Raw genomic sequence first — 19,225 nt, 5'->3', positions numbered from 1 at the left:
AACCATAGACTGTCAGAATTTCAAAAACATTGGGACGAATATCTAAAGTATCTCTAAACTTTCTTCAACCATTTGAAAAATAGAAAAAAAATTATTAAAAAAAATATAAGCTTTCCTTGTCTGACAAAGTGTGCATGTACACAAAAACTTATACCTTGAATAAAACTTTGTTGGCCTTAAAGGTGCCAGTGGCCTCAAACTTTGTTCTGCAAAGGAAGAAGCCACCTGGAACAAAATAGTACAAAGGAACCCATCTGCAACATGGGTGGACGGAGATGGGTAAGGGAAAGTTTCTGGTTTTATAGGTGTTTTACTGATTACTGATGTCTGGTTGATGCTTGGTTTTCTGCTGTGAACCGCCCCGAGCCTGCTTGCAGGGAGAGGCGGTATACAAAGCCAAGGAATAAATAAGTCTTCCACCTGCCATAACTCTCGTGCTTACTTGGGGCTGCCACTAATGAACCCCAGGGGCGACTTTAATGCGCATAGCGGCTCCCCTCGCTCTTTGTTTACAGCCACACTGCTTCCAGTCCTAACCCCGCCCCTTCCCGCCTCTGGGCGGAGCTGCCGACTCTCCTTGAGAAGAAAAAGGACTCTTCCGTGACTCCGCCCATCACCTTTCCCGCGCATGCGTACTATATGTTTCAGTTTTTTTCCCCAGGAGAGATTTTTGTCCTCTGTCGGCACTCGTAGCCCGTGACACTTTTGGATGTAGAGGTTGGGACAAGATGGCGGCCTCTGTGCGCTGTTATAGGGTCCCCTGCCGACTCCTGCTGTTGCCCAGAGCTGGTAGGACCAGTTGGGCTTGCCGTCTTTCCCTGGGTTAGGCTGCGGGGAGGATCGTGCCCGGCGCTTGGGAAGCGAGGCGGGGGGCGCCGTGTGCCGTGGAGTCGGAGCGCGCAGGGAGTGGGGAAGGTCGCCGAGGCTTGTTCCCTGGATCTCTCGCATGCCTGGAGTAGCCTCCAGCGGGCATTTTCTAAAATTCTCGAGATCGGTCACGATGCTTCGTCGTGCGACAGTTAAGCGATCAGCAGGTGCCAGCCTCCAGGTGGGGCCTGGGGATCCTCCGGAATTGCAGCTCCTCTCCATGCGGCAGAGATCAGTTCCCCTGGTATTCCCCTCTTCAAATACACGATGGTTAAAGTACGTTGGTTAAATAAGGGATAGTCAACCTGTGGTCCTCCAGATGTCCATGGACTACAATTCCCATGAGCTTCTGCCAGCGTTTGCTGGCAGGGGCTTATGGGAATTGTAGTCCATGAACATCTGGAGGACCTCAGGTTGACTACCCCTGGGTTAAATGATTCAAAAGTTCTAATTGCCTAGCAAGACCCATTCGTGATATGATATTTTCCCCAACTGGTATAACTTCCACGTTGGGCAATGAGAAAGATGACCAGGGTTTGCCTGGGGATGCCAGTCGCAGGGGGGACCTGAGGATCTCCTAATACGCCAGATGACAGAGATCAATTCCCTGGAAAAAAACAGCTGCTCTAGAGCAGGAGTAGTCAACCTGTGGTCCTCCAGATGTTCATGGACTACAATTCCCACGAGCCCCTGCCAGTGTTTGCTGGCAGGGGCTCATGGGAATTGTAGTCCATGAACATCTGGAGGACCACAGGTTGACTACCCCTGTCTAGAGGATGGACTCTGTAGCATTGTACTCCCCTGAAGTCTCTCCATGCACATTCCCAGTTCCACCGCCAAAGTCTCCAGGTATGACCCGTGTAGTATCTTGCAAGGTGGCCAAAAGGACAAGCTTTGTTTGCCATAGTTGTGTGAAACACAGCTTGCCATGCAAGGAAAAGAGTGAAATTGCTGTGCCTGCCCATTACAATGTTGTCTCCCCTTAAAAGAATTAGCAGCTCTACTGCTCTCCTTGGCTTTGGGGTATCCCAGCAAATCCTGGCTGTTTTCATCAGGGAAGTTAAAAGGAGCTAGGGGCAAGCCACTAGCATTGGGGCGCTGCAGTAGCTGCTTTGGCTAGGATTGCTATACTCCAGGTGGGGCCTGGAATTCTCCTGGAATTCCAATTGATCTCCAGACTATGTGTATCAGTTCCCCTGGTGTGAAACGCAGCTTCAGAGGCTGGATTGTATGGTATCGCATCTGTACTTTACTCCCTCCCTTCCTCATACTTCACTTTTCCCAGCCACTACCCCATAATCTCTAGGAATCTCCTATGTCAGGGTTGGCATCCAAGCTCATACTCTGTGGGATAATAACTGGCAACTTGAAGTGATACCCACTCTTTGTTGCCAGTGAAGGACTGTGTCAGGTTGCTCCTACGGTGTTGGCAGAGCTGGTGGAACTGGCTCTGCTTGCTCCTGGTTGCCAGGAACCCCACTGGTTTTTTTTCAAATATAGAATGTATTTATTTTAGTAATATTATTCTGTTGCATGTGAAAGTAAAGCACAAGAAAATCTAGTTCATCCATCATACTTAGCTTAAGAGTGTTCAGACTTAGAAATGCACTGGTATCCACAAACTGTTGTAGGGAATGGTCTGCATCTTTTTTTTTTCATAAGCCAGTGACAAAATCCAGTCTTCTTGCAATTTGAGTTGTAAAAGATGCTTCAGAGTCCTTAATTATTCTATGAGAAGGATCTAGGATTGATTATTCCAGCCTCTGAAGTTTTCAACAAATTCCAGAGATTGACTAGCACTAGCCATCTTGACATTAACCTCCTGAAGACTCTTTGTAAATTCATCTTGATCTATTGACTGCTTAGGGTAGACTATGAATTCTGTGCCCTTGTCAATGCTTTGAACTCTACCAGGAAGAGGTCAGAACATGATTAGTGGATTACTGAAGTCTTCCCTATTCTGAATCAGATAGAAAACACAGTCTCTGATGGGTCTGATGGATGGATGATTACAGCTGCTTCCTCCCCTATTGTTAGGCAGGGCTCCTGGCTTGCATTCCATCATGGAGTCATCCATTAGGACAGCCAAAGCCTGTGTAAGGATTTCTTGGGTCCATGTAATGTTTGGCCACCAGGCCCTTGGGCTAGCTTTGGGAAACTATGCTAGTCAACATTTACCACTTTAGCTGTTGAGTAGCTATTTTGAGCAATATTAAATGCCTAGTGTATTCTTTTTCTTACCTAAGGGAACCTCCTAAGATTGTTTTGGGGATGAAATGGGATTGGTCCCCTGAATCCCTTGGATAATCATGTGGCAGCAACCCATTTCTCAGTGTCCTGTTTTCTTGTGTTTCAGGCAGTGGCATTTCTGCATCAACATCTCCTCTTCTACAGCAGCAGCGTGAAGTTCATTACTCCGTGATTCCTCATGGCAAGAGTGGGCGTTCATCTGTCAGTGGCATTGTGGCCACAGTCTTTGGGGCCACAGGATTCCTGGGTCGATATGTCGTTGGACGCCTGGGTAATGTTTGGGGGCTTGGCAAAAATGAATAAATCTGAAATATGGTGGTTTCTGTTGAGATTTAGAGTAACTTACAGCAGGTTTCCAAAACCTCGTCCAGAACAGGTTTCCAAAACCTCGTCCAGAACCAATCCATGGTTCACACTTACTGCTTTGTTCCAACAGGGGTTGGAAGAGGATGAAGTGATAAATCAGTGCCTGGGCCTCAGTTGGCCAAGATGGGGAGGTATATTTGGATTTGTAGGAGCCCAACCCATTGCTGTACAACAAAAAAATGAAATAATGCCTGTCATGCCGAGTGGAACTTGTGAATGTAAAAAATGCTCACTGTAAAAAAAATTGCATGGTCACCTCTTGTGAGAACTAGATACTCTTCCTCACAGTCTTATATTGCAGCTCTACTTAAAAAAAAAAAAACACCTTTTCTGAACATTTTAGGGCGGATTGGCTCCCAGGTTATCATTCCTTATCGCTGTGATCCGTATGACACGATATACTTACGGCCCATGGGTGATCTTGGACAGCTTCTGTTCATGGTAGGTTTTCTGGTGTTTGGTGGTGGAAAGTGCTGTCAACTCACAGCTGACTTATGACCCTTTGGCTCAACCACTGGGATGTGGACCGGAAATCCCTAGTCTTTTTTTTTTTTTTAGAGAGAAATACTTGGTGTGTCCATTTTTGCAGTGCTGGTGGATTCAAAGGCAAAAGAAGGCTCAGTTGTATTCTATTTGGATAACATGCATCAAAAAGTAGTCTTTCGTGTAGACCTGATGTCATCTCTGCATATGTAGAAGGGATAGTACTTCGTCATATAGAATGTGAATGTCATATAGGAATTGTTGCTATGGCTTATTTGCTGACGCCATAAACACAAACTGGCTTGAAGTAACAAACGGTTTTGTAAAATCATTGTCGGTGTCTGTATGTTTTTTGCGTCCTTTAATTTCTCATGTGGTTTGTGCTGTGGTCACCAGGAATGGGATGCACGTGACCAAGATTCTACCCGAAGAGCCCTTGAACACAGCAACGTTGTCATCAACCTTGTTGGCAGAGAATGGGAAACGAGGTATCTGTCTTCGTTCTCTTAGATATGCTGGGATGGCCTTCACATTGATAAAGGAGAAACTGAGGTCCCATGAAAAGGGCTTTTCAGTAGCGGGGATAAGGCTTTAGTACATCACTAGTCTTGCTATTTAAAGAAAAAATTCACACTTCGCATATTTTTGTGACTTTCCCCCATCTTTCCCTCTCTTAACCCATTAGCTCTCCCCCCCTCCCCCCCCCCCCGTGTGAGAGTGTGAGATTCCAGGGTCAAATAGCCTTAAGATGAAGAGAGGAGCTTGCGGTTCTTACAGTTTCCATGCTGGAGGGAATTTGCAGGTGGAGCACCCGCTTTAGTTTCCTTATTATCGTTAAGGGCAATCCCCCCCTCCCCCCAAGATTAAATAAAAGAAATAATACAAAAAGTTACTAATTGAATCAATGAAAACCTGTAAACAATGGTACAATACAGAAAAATAATAGAAAAAGAATTTAAGAGTTCAAGATCATCCTTGTCACTCTCCTCTGCACCCTCTCGATTTTGTCCATGTCCTTTTTGAAGGCAGGAGAGTCTTCCTATCCCCATACAATGTTCATTTGGCTGACGCTTTGAGGCTGGCTTAGCAAAGTTAATTAGGGCCGACCTAATGAAAGCAGCCGAGATCTGTTCTGCTGCCTCCCACTGTTACCCTGCATTGGTGTGGATGTCTGTTACACTGCACTGGCGTGGATGTCATATGATGTTTTTCAGTGATTTCTGGTGTACCTGTAATCATTCCCCCCACCCTTCTTTCAGAAACTTCAGTTTTGAAGACGTCTTCGTTAACATCCCCAGGGATATTGCCAGGCTTTCCCGAGAAGCTGGTGTAGAAAAACTCATCCACGTGTCTCACCTGAATGCAGACTTGAGTAGCCCTTCCAAATATCTCCGGAATAAAGTAGGTGACGGAGTCCTGTTTTCAGGTGTTGCTGCTTTGCAGCTTCTTTCCAGGATATCAGGACAGAATCTTAGTCTTGTGTCCTTTTGTTTTCTCTGCCCCGGCTTTAATAAATAATTATTTAAATTTTTATATTGTTTTAAAGCTCAACTTTTGCGTTCCCGGCTTGAATATAAAATGCCAAGATCACAGGACTGTCACACCCAACCTTCTCCTTTCCCAACAGGTTGCTTGGCATGCTGGAGTGAGATAGGGCCATGTCCCTGTTTTGAGGTTTGAAGGAGGCATTTGCGGGTGAACGTGCATGGTAATTGTGCCTCGGTAGCAGTGTCCCGTTAAAACTTCTTTACAGCGTGTTTTTAAGCGTGTGGGTCCCCTTTTGCAGGCACGGCCTAAGAAATAGGTGGGGAGTGTATGAGTTTCTTTTTCTGGATAGGATAATGATAATGATGAAAAAACACTAACCAAACTTTTGAAGGTAGTTTTTCCTGTCACTGTTTCCTGTTTTTGGCACATCATTGAGTAGCATGGTGATAGCTTCTTGTGAACCAGAGATACGCTGGTAGCTGATACAGCTTTATATACTCTGGTTTCTCTTCAGATCGCATAAATCTTTCGCCTTTTACTAAGGATACAGCTTTATTCTGAAGTACTTGTAAGCCTCCCCCCCCCCCCCCCGTCATATCCTGAGGATGGAAACAGCTCTCTTTTCCCACCTCCTGGTGTCCTTGCTCTCTGTTGCCCTATTGGTTTGTTTTCTGGCTGTCTTTTTCTTGCATATTTATCAGAAGAGAATCCCCAGTGGAACGACTCTTTCACCTTGTCCATGATCAAAGACACATTCAAGGATATGCATGTTCTGTTCGGGAGTGGGGGGAAGCATCCTAATCAAGAAGTATTAGGCATTCTTGAGTAAGCTACATGTGTTGTGTGCCATTCTACCAACTCAAACGTTTTCAAATGTGGAACTGTTTGGTAAAGGAGAAAGGGCTAGGACTTTAACCATTAGGGCTGGATACAAAAGCTGTCATGTTCAGAATGTTGGATTTTTTTTCCAGATACAGAATTCTACATGGATAGTGCTTCCTGATCTACAGTGTCTACTGGCCCCAGATGAGACTCACTCAAAATGAGTGAGCTCATGACCAAAGACAGCTTTAAACATCTGGAAGTCTTCAGTCCTTTTCTGCCCAATACATGGACATCAGACAAGAAATATATAAAACATTTCACCTTCTGTCTATAAATCACGGCTTAAATAACATCTAGGAAGGACCCAAATATCTAAAAGGCCCTCTCCACCCAATACGTTTTTGTATACCAGTGTTTCTTAGTCTGTGGGTCAGGACCCAAAAAATGGGTCACAAACCTCTGAACGTAGATTGTCGGCCAGCCGTCTGTAACAGCTGACCCCGGAAACTGCATCATCCATGTCATCCATTCGTTGCTGCTTGTTCCTTTACTGCGTATATATGTTGATCAAGTAAGGCATGTCCTGATGTAGGTTTCGTAGAATCTTTGGGGGGATTGGAGAGTGAAGGAGAAGGAGAGGGTGGTCACAGGTTGGGACTTCCATACTCAAAGGTTGTGTGCATCAGGATGTCACTTGCTTGTGGCACCCTGTGGCAACAGTGGCATCCTTTCTGTAATGTTTGTTGGTTTCACAAAAACATCTGGTAGCCAGGGTCATAATTTGCCAAAGAATTACCCTTGGGGGTCATCATACCCCCATGGAAAGGTTGGGAACCAGTGTTGTGCAGCAGTTACAATCTTCAGGCACCTCCTGGCTGCACCTTCAGTCAAAGTAGCCAGCTTAATATCAACCAGGGCCTTTTTCATCATAGCTCTCACTTTGTGGAATGGGCTCCCTGTAGATGTTACTAGCTCTAATGTTTAATTAAATAGACATGCAGCTTGTTATGTGAGAAAGTGGGAAGAAGAAGAGATTTTTTTTAATACGCCACTTTTCACTACCTGAAGGAGTCCCAAAGCAGCTTACAAACCCAAAGACCTTCCTCTCCCCACAGCAGACACCCTGTTCTTTAAGAGAACTGTGCCTTGCACAACTGGCTGCATATGGAGGAGTGAAGAATCAAACCCAGTTCTCCAGATTAGAGTTCACTGCTCTTTAACCACTATGCCATGCTAGCTCCCAGTCACTACACCACGCGGGCTGGAGAAGAAGGCAAATTATGGGTATAAGTGATAGCTAATGGAGATTTCCCCTATAATTATTTTTACAATTTAACCTTCTTCCCACGGCATGTATAAAATTATGAAAAACGTTTGAAACAGGTTAGGATTTGGAAGCAATAATTAGAAAAGACTATTAAAACCTAAAGTCCTGACGAATTGAAAACGAATATATCTTCCATATCTTCAGGTTGGCTTATAGATCCCCCCCCCCCAAAAAAAGGAAGCTTGATTTGAACTAGTATATATCATTGATGATTCAGTATATATCACTGATGATTCAGTATGTACTTAACTATAGGCCCCTTTTTTTGCATGCTTTTTGATAGCCTTGATCTTCAGATTCTGTTCTAAAAGGCCCCGGCGTGGTCTCCTTTTGCGGGTGTGTTACCTTCTGTTATTAGATGCGGTTAGTCCTAGTGTAGGGTGGAATATTGTGTAGCAGTTTGTGGAGTGATAAAATCAAGAAACAAGCTGCTTGTTAGCTGTATGTGTAGAGGATAAGGTGAAACATCATCTGGCAAAATATTAACACTACGTTCGTTTTCTATCTATGCCGTCATCACAGGCCCTTGGAGAAAAGGTCGTGCGGGAAGAATTTCCTGATGCGATCATCTTGAAGCCTTCTGAAATGTTTGGAAGAGAGGATTGTTTTTTCAACCACTATGCAAGTATGCACTTAAGCTTCATTATTTATTAATTAAATGTATTTGGGTCAACATGCCAAAAATCTAGCCATTTCTGGCCATTCTGCAGGGTTTTCCCCTCCTTTCTGCCGGATATAGGCATTTCCTGCTTTCTGAGCAGGCTCTTTTATTGACTTGCTTTTTAAAACACAGTTGATTCTCAAGTCGATGTTTTAAGGCAGGGGTAGTCAAACTGCGGCCCTCCAGATGTCCACGGACTACAATTCCCATGAGCCCCTGCCAGCAGATGCTGGCAGGGGCTCATGGGAATTGTAGTCCATGGACATCTGGTGGGCTGCAGTTTGACTACCCCTGTTTTAAGGGGTGGTTGTGTGTTTTGCTGAAAGCATCCCTCCATGCAGTTTTTCTTTGATCCTTGATAGACACCTTTGCATTCTCCGAGTAACTTATCCATCTCTCTCTAGACATGCGCTGGTTTTTCGGTGTGCCACTCATTTCCTTTGGCAAGAAAACAGTGAAACAGCCTATCTATGTAGGTATTTAGGCAAAAATGTCTGTTCTAGAGGGTGTGAATTTAAAAAAAAAAAAAAACAAACCTTACAGTTTATACTATTGTTTATTCTTGAACTTTTTAACCCACAGGTGGTTGATGTAGCCAAGGCAATAATGAACGCCATTAAGGAACCTGATGCTAAAGGCAAAAGTTATGCATTGACTGGGTAGGTTAGTCTTTTAACCATAAGCCACAAAACCCTCTCGGTCTGGTGTCTCTGATCAATACTGCAGTATTACAGTGCTACAGATTGTGTGTGTGTGTGTGTGAGGGAGAGAGGAATAGACCTTTTGGTCTTCAGCTTCCTGTGCACCTTTGATTCTTTCCATGCTCACTTGAGGGTTACAAGCTTTCACCATTGCACATTTACAGTAACCATCCTTATAGCAGGCCCACTTTGCTGCTCCTGAAGCATTGAGTTTTCATGCCACAGGTACTCTTCACTTTGCAATTGGAGGCATTTTCTATCCATCATCAAGAACTTGTGTGACTGGGATATAGAAGAAGAAGAGTTGGTTCTTCTATGCTGCTTTTCTCTACCCGAAGGAGCCTCAAAGCAGCTTGCATTCGCCTTCCCTTTCCTCTCCCCACAACAGACACCCTGTGGGGTGGGTGAGGCCGAGAGAGCCCTGATATTACTGCTCGGTCAGAACAGCTTTATCAGTGCTGCACAACCCCAAGGTCACCCAGTTGGTTGCATGTGGAGGAGTGGGGAATCAAACCCGGCTCGCCAGATTAGAAGTCTGCACTCCTAACCACTAGACTGAGCAAGTACTGTGGCATGAATATGCTTTAATTGTGTTCTGGTTTCCATTTGTCTCTCAAAATCTCTTCCTAAAGAGGAGATCACAGAATCACAGAATCATAAAGTTGGAAGGGGCCATACAGGCCATCTAGTCCAACCCCCTGCTCAATGCAGGATCAGCCCAAAGCATCCTAAAGTGTGTATCCAACCTTTGCTTGAAGACTGCCAGTGAGGGGGAGCTCACCACCTCCTTAGGCAGCCTATTCCACTGCTGAACTACTCTGACTGTGAAATTTTTTTCCTGATATCTAGCCTATATCGTTGTACGGCCAGATCATGTATACGGCCAGATCATGTATGATTTCCCCCTTTTAAAATGGAGTTCACATGTACCTTCCTAAGCTTCTTACCCATATTGCAGCCGTGCATTCCCATTATTCAGTATGCAGGCTGCAGGAGACACAGCTTGACTGAACTAATACTTTGCCTTTCCCCCCTGCAGCCCACATAGATATTTACTTTATGATCTGGTGGCTTATCTTTATGCGGTTCTTCACAGAAATTTCCTCCCATATCCACTGCCTCGGCCTCTATATCAGTAAGTATAGTCACTCTCTCTTTCTTTTGTCAGTCAAATCAATCATAGGACCTTGATTCAGATGCTACAGTTACATGGTACAGTCAGAACTAGGGTAAGAGGTCTTTAAATTTCACTGTAATTGGAGCATCTGGAACACGAGTAACATATCATTGCCATTTTAATATACTTAGATACCCATACCTTGCTTTTCTTTCCAGGTGGGACCTCTCATGTTCTCTGCCATGTTCGCTCTCCCTGAGACATGTTCTCAGAACATGTCCTGAGAACGTGTGATGCGTGGTATATAAATTGAATCAGTCAATCAATGTAACATGGGCTATATCCTAACTGTGAGGATGGCCCTTTGTAAGCGGGGATGCGTTTCTAAAGCTGAGTCTTTATTCGGGTCCTAAACAAGAACGGATGAGCCTCTTGTGGCGCAGAGTGGTAAGGCAGCCGCCTGAAAGCTTTGCCCATAAGGCTGGGAGTTCAATCCCAGCAGCCGGCTCAAGGTTGACTCAGCCTTCCATCCTTCCGAGGTCGGTAAAATGAGTACCCAGCTTGCTGGGGGGTAAACGGTCATGACTGGGGAAGGCACTGGCAAACCACCCCGTATTGAGTCTGCCATGAAAACGCTAGAGGGCGTCACCCCAAGGGTCAGACATGACTCGGTGCTTGCACAGGGGATACCTTTACCTTTACCTTTAAACAAGAACGGTAGCAAAAGAAAGTTTGTGAAAGAATTTTGCCCTCTCTGTCTAACCTGTTTTGAGAAAAGGACCTCCTGCAGATCCCCCCTCTCGCCCCCAGGCAAGGACACTGTGAGATCCTGTTGCTAGCCTCCGCTTTCCTTCATCTTGCTTGATGCTGCAGCCTGATGGTCCTGCAATCACAGAAGAGTTGGAAGGGGCCATACAGGCCATCTAGTCCAGCCCCCTGCTCAACGCAGGATCAGCCCAAAGCATCCTAAAGTCCCCTCTGCACTTCCCCTGCTTCTCAAGGGAGGGAGTCATCAAAGCTCTTAATTGTGATTGGTCTCCTTTTACTGCTTTGGATTACAGCTTATGTGCCAGATTCTTCGAGATAAACCCCTTTGAACCATGGACAAGCAGAGACAAAGTGGATCGGGTAGGTGTTGGTCCGCAGTTGATGATTCACACATGTTCTTTCTGACTGGTCAAGGCTGAAAAAACTGATGTGTTTTAGCACCCCTGAGTATTAATGCCATAGAGTTCCTGCTTTATTTAGGATGGCCTGGGCAGCTTCAAATACCTCAGCTTAAAGTAGACTTATTAGAGGGGCGATGGAGTTTATCTTGCACCGTTTTGGTGCCAGATGTTTGACATGGTCACCACTGGGGAAAAAAACCCCGGGTTTGTTCTACCAGTGTGACTTTATGATCCTATGTACAGGGCGCGCGTGCTCTGGCTTGGGTGCTCTTGGGAGATGGGAGTCTTCCCTCACTTCCTCCAGCATTGTAGTACCGTCACAAGGTACTTTTCGGCACGCAAGTTTTCATGACCTGTTTTGCTATGATGATTTTGGAAAGATGGCAGCAAAGCTGTGGGGGCCCCAATGTGGGTGAGAAAGTCCGGATCGTCCTGCCTACCCATTCAATCTAGTGCTGATTTGCCTGGGATGAAATCCCAGGGGTTCACTGTGCATTTATTCCCGAGAGAGTACCAAAGGCTAATGGAAGCGGGAAGCCAAACCACTCTGCCTAAAAACAAAAAATGTCAAGGAAGCTTGCAAAGATTTTCAATATTTCTTTACTTAGTTAAATAAGCAATAGTCGGGGGCACCTTCAGAATAGTTTTGATGGGGTAGGACTGACGTCGCCCTTAATTAAAGTGCTTTGAGTTGCAAAGCGATGTCAGATGAGCTTCCATAGATAGATGGATAGATGGATAGATGGATAGATGGATGGATGGATGGATAGATGGATAGATGGATAGATAGATAATCTTTAATCTCCTGTATCTTTCCAAGAGCCTCTTGTGGCGCAGAGTGGTAAGGCAGCCGTCTGAAAGCTTTGCCCATGAGGCTGGGAGTTCAATCCCAGCAGCCGGCTCAAGGTTGACTCAGCCTTCCATCCTTCCGAGGTCGGTAAAATGAGTACCTAGCTTGCTGGGGGGTAAACGGTAATGACTGGGGAAGGCACTGGCAAACCACCCCGTATTGAGTCTGCCATGAAAACGCTGGAGGGCGTCACCCCAAGGGTCAGACATGACTCGGTGCTTGCACAGGAGATACCTTTACCTTTACCTTTTATCTTTCCAGTTCCATACCACAGACATGAGGTTCCCTGATCTCCCTGGCTTAGAGGACCTGGGCATCCCCGCCACTCCTGTAGAGCAGAAAGCCATAGAAGTCCTTCGCCGTCATCGCACGTTCCGCTGGCTGGAAGCTGAGATCGAGGAAGCAAAACCAGCCAAGCCTGTTACCAACATGTAGCCGTTGACTTCTGCGGCTTGGCCGCCTGGACTTAACATGGGGCTTGTTTGTTTGAGAATCTGTACATAACAGAAGTTGAAATCCACCCTGAAACCTTCCTTGTGTACTGTTTGCTTTAGGATTTTCAAAATGACAGAGAGAGGCTGTGGCTTGTTTGTTCTTAAACTGTGACAGGGTTCCTGTCCAAGGTGAATTTCCACTGTCCTCGCATGCTGTTAAGATTTTGATTTGCCTTGCGTTTTCAGTTTTTTAATTATCACTTAGAATTTGGGGAGATGTCCAAGGAGGTTGGCTGCCCACACTGTGTCAGCGCACGGTGGGATAGGCAGCAACCACATGACTTGCCCAGATTCACTGAGCAGCCTTTTATAGCTGAGCCCGAATCTCCCCACCCCAAGCCAAACTCTTGGGCCAGGTTTCAGCACGGTCACTTTCTCCCATTAGAAGTCACGGCACCATTACCAGTAGAGTGCAGAATTGCTCCATTTCCCCCCATCCTCATCTTTAGAGCCTTCCCAGCAATGTGGAGCACACCAGAACCAAGTCCTTAGGTGCCGTACGGCTGTTAACACAAATCGTGATATGGACACCCTTCATCCTAGAGATTCTAGGCCAGGAGTGGGTTGGGTCCTGATAAATGTCTCTGCTGATGGAGTGAGGTGTGGGGGTTCCAGTTTTCATTGATTTCCCTTCTCTTGCTGCAGACTTCCAACTCCCCCTTCATGCTGTCCTGCAGGGGGAGCATTTCCTCACCCTCCATTCCTGGCCCCAAACCAGTTGTTTGTTATGGCAGAAGGGCTTGTTTTACTGCTGCATAAGTAGATGGTGCCTTAGAGGGAGTTTTTATTTATGTAACACTAAGGAGTTTGCAGATTTGGGGCATTGTGGGGTAGGGCGTGGCTTACAAGCAGGTCACAGCTTACAGGCCAGTTCTGCAAGGGGCAGGAGGGTTGATGCGGCAATGTCTTAACCATGAGTGTTCCTGTTTTCTTGAGTTTGAGAACCCTCTTACTCCTAAGATTGGAAAGCCAAGAGCTAGAAAAATAAACATAATTAGCTATGTAGGGAAGGGAAAAATTTGTTAAGTGTGTGTGTGTGTGGGGTGGGTGGGTGGTATGAATGGGGTATAGAAGTTGATCTGGGTCATTCACAATGCATAGTGGAGGGCTTTTTGCCCTTTAACACAGTCCGCTTGCACAGTCTGTTGTGGGGAGAGGAAAGGGAAGGCGACTCTAAGCCATTTTGAGACTCCTTCAGGTAGTGAAAAGCAGCATATAAGTACCAACTCTTCTTCTCCTCCTCCTCCTCCTCCTGTCATTAGATTGCACCCACTTTTGTGACAGCTTTTTTTTTTTTTTGGTTACGACACCCCTTCTTTTCTTCAAATTCCAAAGGGCCCATGGACTCAACAAGGCTGGGAACCCCACTGTCCTGTCACGTGGCTGCTGTATGCTAGCCTCTGAGCATGAGCAGAATTAAAATAAAACATTTCCAAACAGTTATAAAGTTTAGGGTATGTTTGGCGCAAGATATCCTCTTGTCACATGGGGAACATACAAAAAATAAGAGCCCGTAAGTGTAGTGTTTAGAGCAGGGGTGGCCAGACTGGCTTTCCGGATGTTCACGGACTACAATTCCCGTGAGCCCCTGCCATGGGCATCCAGAAAGCCACAGTTTGGCCATCCTGGTTTAGAGCATTGGACCCACATCTAGAAGAGCAGGACTGAACCTCCCTGAAATCTTACTGGGTGACCTTGGGCCAGCCTCACATTCTCAGCCTTGTGCGTCTCACATACTTGTCATGAGGACAAAGCGGAGGGGAATTGCATAAGCTGTTTTGGGTTCCCACTGGGAGAAGGGGGAGGGTATCAATGAGTCTTGGGCCACAAGAATGTCTGCCTGGAGGCCACTATGATTCTGAGCACTCAATGGGAAGCTGTAGTCTGCTCCACAAATCTAAAGTAGGTGTAATGGGTTGGGGGGAATGAGACTCATTGATTACACAGAGAAAGGAAGGAAGGACATAGGCAAAGTGCTGTGGGTTTTGAGGAGTGCAACATGGATGATCAGGGACCTAGAAACTAAGTCTGGTAGTGAAAGGCTGAAAGAATGTGCCACATGCAGTTCAAAACAATTGAGACAGGATAGCATAAGGGGGCAGGAGTGTGGCTGGCCTCATAGCTGCCAATCACATTCAATTGTAAGATAGTTATACATTTTCTCACCGCCACATGGTCACTGTAGTTTGCTCTTGTAAGTTCTGAGCATCTGCCAATATGATGAGCCTCACCAACTGCTGAAGCAAGGCCGATTTCTCTGATGGAAGGCGTGCATGTAAGGACCAGGGGGAGATATGACCCAAGCCAGTTGCAAAGGTGTGTTTGCAACGGCCAGCCAACCAGCTACCATGCTGAGTGTCCCTGTTGGGCAAACACACAAACCCTTTGAAATGCTTCTCACTTTGAATTGGGAACATTCGTATGAGGTGTTCACCAAGCCAGGGTAAGGTCAGTGCCTGAATCACAATTTTGTGGGACGCTGAATCACCTCAAGAAAGAAGTGGAACATGAATCATGGGGAGGTTAAGACAATTCAAGGTGCGCATATTTTATTCATGCTCCTGTTGCCTTAAGTGAACCAAGGAGAGAAAGGTGATCCTGCCGATGGAAGCCACATTCTGTCAATGTCTTGTGTGGCAGATTTTGACCTTCAGAGTTTTATTTTTTTAAATAAGCAGATGTTATTTTTAGCCTCTTGGTGCTTTCTTTAGAATGGATTTGAACTCCCTGTTTAAAAAAGGGGGAACATCAGCTGGGTGGCTGGGAAGCAACCAAGTTTGATAAAGAGGAAAAATAAGGCATACCCATGCCCAGGACACCCCAGCCTGCCGTGTTCTCCTTTGCTTGTGACAACACTTGGATGTGCAGAAATCAGAAGGTAAAACTTAACAGTGTTAAGGTGAACATGGTGGGTGCCATTGTCTGCACCTCAGGTAATACCCAGATGGAAGCCAAGTTGAAAGCCATAGCTCAGGTGAGTCTGAACAAGACGAAATTTTCCACCGGTATGACAATGTCTTCATTGTACTTCAGTTATATCCTGACTTTCTTCCCAGAGAGGCAATAGTGCTCTCATCTCCCCCATTCTCTCCTCATAACAACCTTGTGAGGTAGGTTAGACTGAGAGTGTGTGACTGGCCCATGGTCACCCGGTAAACTTGCACGGCAGAACAGGGATTTGGACTTGGGTCTCCCAGATTCTAGTCTCTGACCGCTGCAGTACACTTTCTTTTAATCCCCCTCCCTGGTCAAGCTTACAGCAAGACTGATTCCAAAACCTAGGAAGCCCGTTTCTCTGTTGGCTGGGAATGCTCTTCAGTGTGGTGTGGTGATTAGGAGTGGCAGACTATTCTGGAGAACCGGGTTGGATTCCCCATTCCTTCACGAAACCAGCTCTTCCTGCCTCTCAGAGCAGCACGCATCGTTCGCCCTTTATTTAACCTTCATAACCAATGTGTGAGGTTTGTGAAGGTGAGAGGGAGGGGATTTCATGACTCAATGTGGATTTGAATTGGGGTGTTCTCCCAGATCCTAGTCCCACCTGTGGGCAAATGCGAGATACATTTCCAAGATTTCATGATCCCGCAAATGTGTTGAACGTCTTTCTTAGATTCTGACTGCATCTCAGCTCCTTTATCTTCTCCTTCTATTTTACAACAAGGAAATGGCTTTCAGTTTAATCTTGTATGTTCCCCTGATCTCCATTGCTGATAACCTGTAACGTTTCAGCACCCACTGATAAAAACGAATAACTTGTACACTGGTCTCTGAACCTTTCCTTAGGACAAAGTAAGTTCCTGTGCTCTTACAGTGCATCCTCAGACAACCTGTTTCTTGACATTAACATGTAGGGTTGCCAGCCTCCAGGTTGTTGCTGAAGATCTCTAGGAATTACAACTCCTCTCCAGGCAACAGAGATAGGTTTCCTCTGGAGAAAAGGGCTGCTTTGGGAAGTGGACACACTATAGCATTGTGCCCCATTGAAGTCCCTCTCCTCTCCAAACCATACTAGTTTCTTTTCATTTCTTTTCACAACTGGGAAAGTGCCAGCGATTAATTACTAACATGGACAGTTTTATTTCTCTAATGTTTTTGTGACCTACAACTGAACTCAATAGGACTGATTAGCTGTTTTAGCAAAGAATTGTCATATGGCATCATATGACGTCTGATTAGCAGAGAGCCCAAGTGATAACTAATATGTGAAAACATTATGAAGGATCACAATCACTGAGGACGTTTGGGGAAATGGGATATAATTTACCTAGGAACCCGTTTTGGTTGTGACTAATTTACTTTTGCCTTATATCTGTACACTTATGATCCTTGTCCTATTTTGTCTGAGGAAGAGTGTGCACTCGAAAGCTCACAGCTTGAATAAATCTTTGTTGGTCTTAAAGGTGCTATTGGACTCAATTTTTGTCATATCCTCCCCAGGCACTCTTCCACCCCCAGTCTCCAGAATTACCGTCCCACCGCTGGCAACCCTAATTACATGTCAGGAAACATTTCTAAATAATAAATGTGAGAACTACAGTGTAAGGTCCAAACCAGGGTTGACCCATGTATCAGGTCACCCACGTTTTCAGAAAAGTTTATCAGGATGTTTTAGTCAAGGCATTTATCACCAAGGCACAGGCTGGCTATAGCAAGGGTAGTCAACCTGTGGTCCTCCAGATGTCCATGGACAACAATTCCCATGAGTCCCTGCCAGCCATTTCTATGCCAGCATGAAGCATCCATGTGCTGCGTAGAGTCAATATAAACAGGGGTCATCGAGCCAATCCAGTCATGAGCTTGCTTTATGTGTAACTGAGGAAGTTCAAGCAAAGTATATTCACCTGACAGACTTGTGTTTCTGTCTAGAAAGTTCTCAGCAAGCTTAATCTCCGTACAGGGGAATGTAGCCTCATCTAGGACAAGGGAGTCCACGGATCTTAACTGCCCTGCTACCACCTGAAAGCACCCCGGCTGTGAGGTTTTATCGATTGCTCCCATTAAGCGGACTTCGTTGAAGGAAAATATCTTTCGTGAAGAAAAAAATGATTTAAAAAAAAGTTTTGGATTAAAGTTCATGACAAATTGCAAACTGTGTTTAAGTGTAAGTTTGTACTAGACCCCAAATACATGTTGTTAAGCATTATACCAGTGGTCCCCAACCCCCAGTCCGGGGACCGGTGTCAGTCCGTGGATCAGTGGGTACTGGGCCACAGCTCCTCCTCATCCTCCTCCCCGGCTGCTGCCTTGGGGGGCTGCCCTGCCACTCTGCCACTGGCTCACCTTTGGTGCTCTCCAGCAGCCTCCATGGCTGGGGCTCCCCCTCAGTGTGGCACTGCGCACCTGCTGTTGGCAGCACCCCCCAGTGGGCACTGGCAGGAAAGCAAGTGGAGCAGGGGCTCAGGCTGCAGTGGCGACGTCCCACGGCAAAAGACTACCCCCCCCCCCGGGCCTCAGCAAAATTGTCAAGCATTGACTGGTCCTCGGTGACAAAAAGGTTGGGGACCGCTGCATTATACCCAGAGGCATGTCCAAACAGGATGCTGAATTCTTCGTCCATGTAACAACAGTGGCAAGACTTATCCCCTCCGCTGGCTGGAAGCAGCAGTAGGCTCTCCACAGGGACTCATGGAGCACGGAACTTTTAGTATTAGCGGTAAAGGCTAAATTAATAGAAGACTTTCGAAAACACTGGGATGAATATTCGAAACATCTGTAAAACTCCTTATTCCTGTAACTCTTTGTAACTTTTCCAACCTACTGCTAATTAAAAAAAAATTATTACAAAAGAAAAATAAAATATCTTTAGAGAGGAAATAGCAAACCAATAGTCATGGGGTCTTTACTAAGACTAAAGACTTAACTGTCCCTTATCTACCCCTCGGCCACGGGCCCCCCCACCCAGCCAAACAGTTTGGACAGGCTGGGGGGGGGGCTATTTCAGGAGCAAGGCAAAGACAAGACTATGCAAATGCCTTAATGAGATTGTAAGGTATCTGGCTCACAGAGGAGAAGTCTCGGTTGTCAATGGTTTCTTGTTAACGACATGGAGGATCAGTAGATACTAGAAAAATACCTCCTTCAGTCACTCAGTAAGTATTTTATGGGAGAACAGTGTGACTCAGTGGCTACAAAGGCAAATGGGATTTTGGGCTGTATCAAATGGAGTCCAGATCATGGGAGGTGATGGTACCGCTTTACTCTGCTCTGGTTCGGCCTCACTTGGAGTACTGTGTTCAGTTTTGGGCACCCCAGTTGAAGAGGGATGTAGACAAACTGGAGCGTGTCCAGAGGAGGGCAACAAAGATGGCGAGGGGTTTGGAAACCAAGACGCATGAAGAAAGGTTGGGGGAGCTTGGTCTGCTTAGCCTGGAGAAGAGATGACTGAGAGGGGATCTGATAACCATCTTCAAGTATTTAAAAGGGTGCCATATGGAGGATGGAGCAGAGTTGTTCTCTCTTGCCCCGGAGGGATGGACCAGGTCCAAAAAGATTAAATTAATTCAAAAGAAATTCTGCCTCAACACCCAGAAGAAGTTCCTGGCAGTTAGAGCAGTTTCTCAGTGGAACAGGCTTCCTCGGGAGGTGATGGGTTCTCCATCTTTGGAAATTTTTAAACAGAGGCTGGAT

At 45.9% G+C, this 19,225-nt stretch overlaps 1 protein-coding gene across 1 annotated transcript; it reads left to right on the top strand.

Moving 5' to 3' along the window:
- Positions 1-615: 615 nt before the first annotated feature.
- On the top strand, positions 616-12,636 carry NDUFA9 (NADH:ubiquinone oxidoreductase subunit A9). The gene is made up of 11 exons (XM_077309668.1): positions 616-789; positions 3,224-3,388; positions 3,827-3,924; positions 4,363-4,454; positions 5,226-5,367; positions 8,129-8,231; positions 8,672-8,739; positions 8,850-8,926; positions 10,008-10,103; positions 11,147-11,213; positions 12,366-12,636. Exons 1-11 carry the CDS (start codon positions 729-731, stop codon positions 12,537-12,539), a joined length of 1,143 nt encoding a protein of 380 aa, XP_077165783.1. The 5' UTR covers positions 616-728; the 3' UTR covers positions 12,540-12,636.
- Positions 12,637-19,225: the final 6,589 nt, after the last annotated feature.

The sequence above is a fragment of the Paroedura picta genome, chromosome 14 (genome assembly GCF_049243985.1).
Source record: "Paroedura picta isolate Pp20150507F chromosome 14, Ppicta_v3.0, whole genome shotgun sequence".
Lineage (NCBI taxonomy): Eukaryota > Metazoa > Chordata > Lepidosauria > Squamata > Gekkonidae > Paroedura > Paroedura picta.
The sequence above is the reverse complement of the archived record's forward strand: the minus strand, read 5'-3'. Positions and strand labels throughout refer to the sequence as shown.

Coding starts and splice junctions, on each gene's coding strand:
- NDUFA9 (XM_077309668.1), top strand. CDS start 729: ATGGCGGCCTCTGTGCGCTGTTATAGGGTCCCCTGCCGACTCCTGCTG. Junction 3,925..4,362: donor TTGGACAGCTTCTGTTCATG/GTAGGTTTTCTG, acceptor TGTGGTCACCAG/GAATGGGATGCACGTGACCA. Junction 8,740..8,849: donor CAGTGAAACAGCCTATCTAT/GTAGGTATTTAG, acceptor TTTAACCCACAG/GTGGTTGATGTAGCCAAGGC.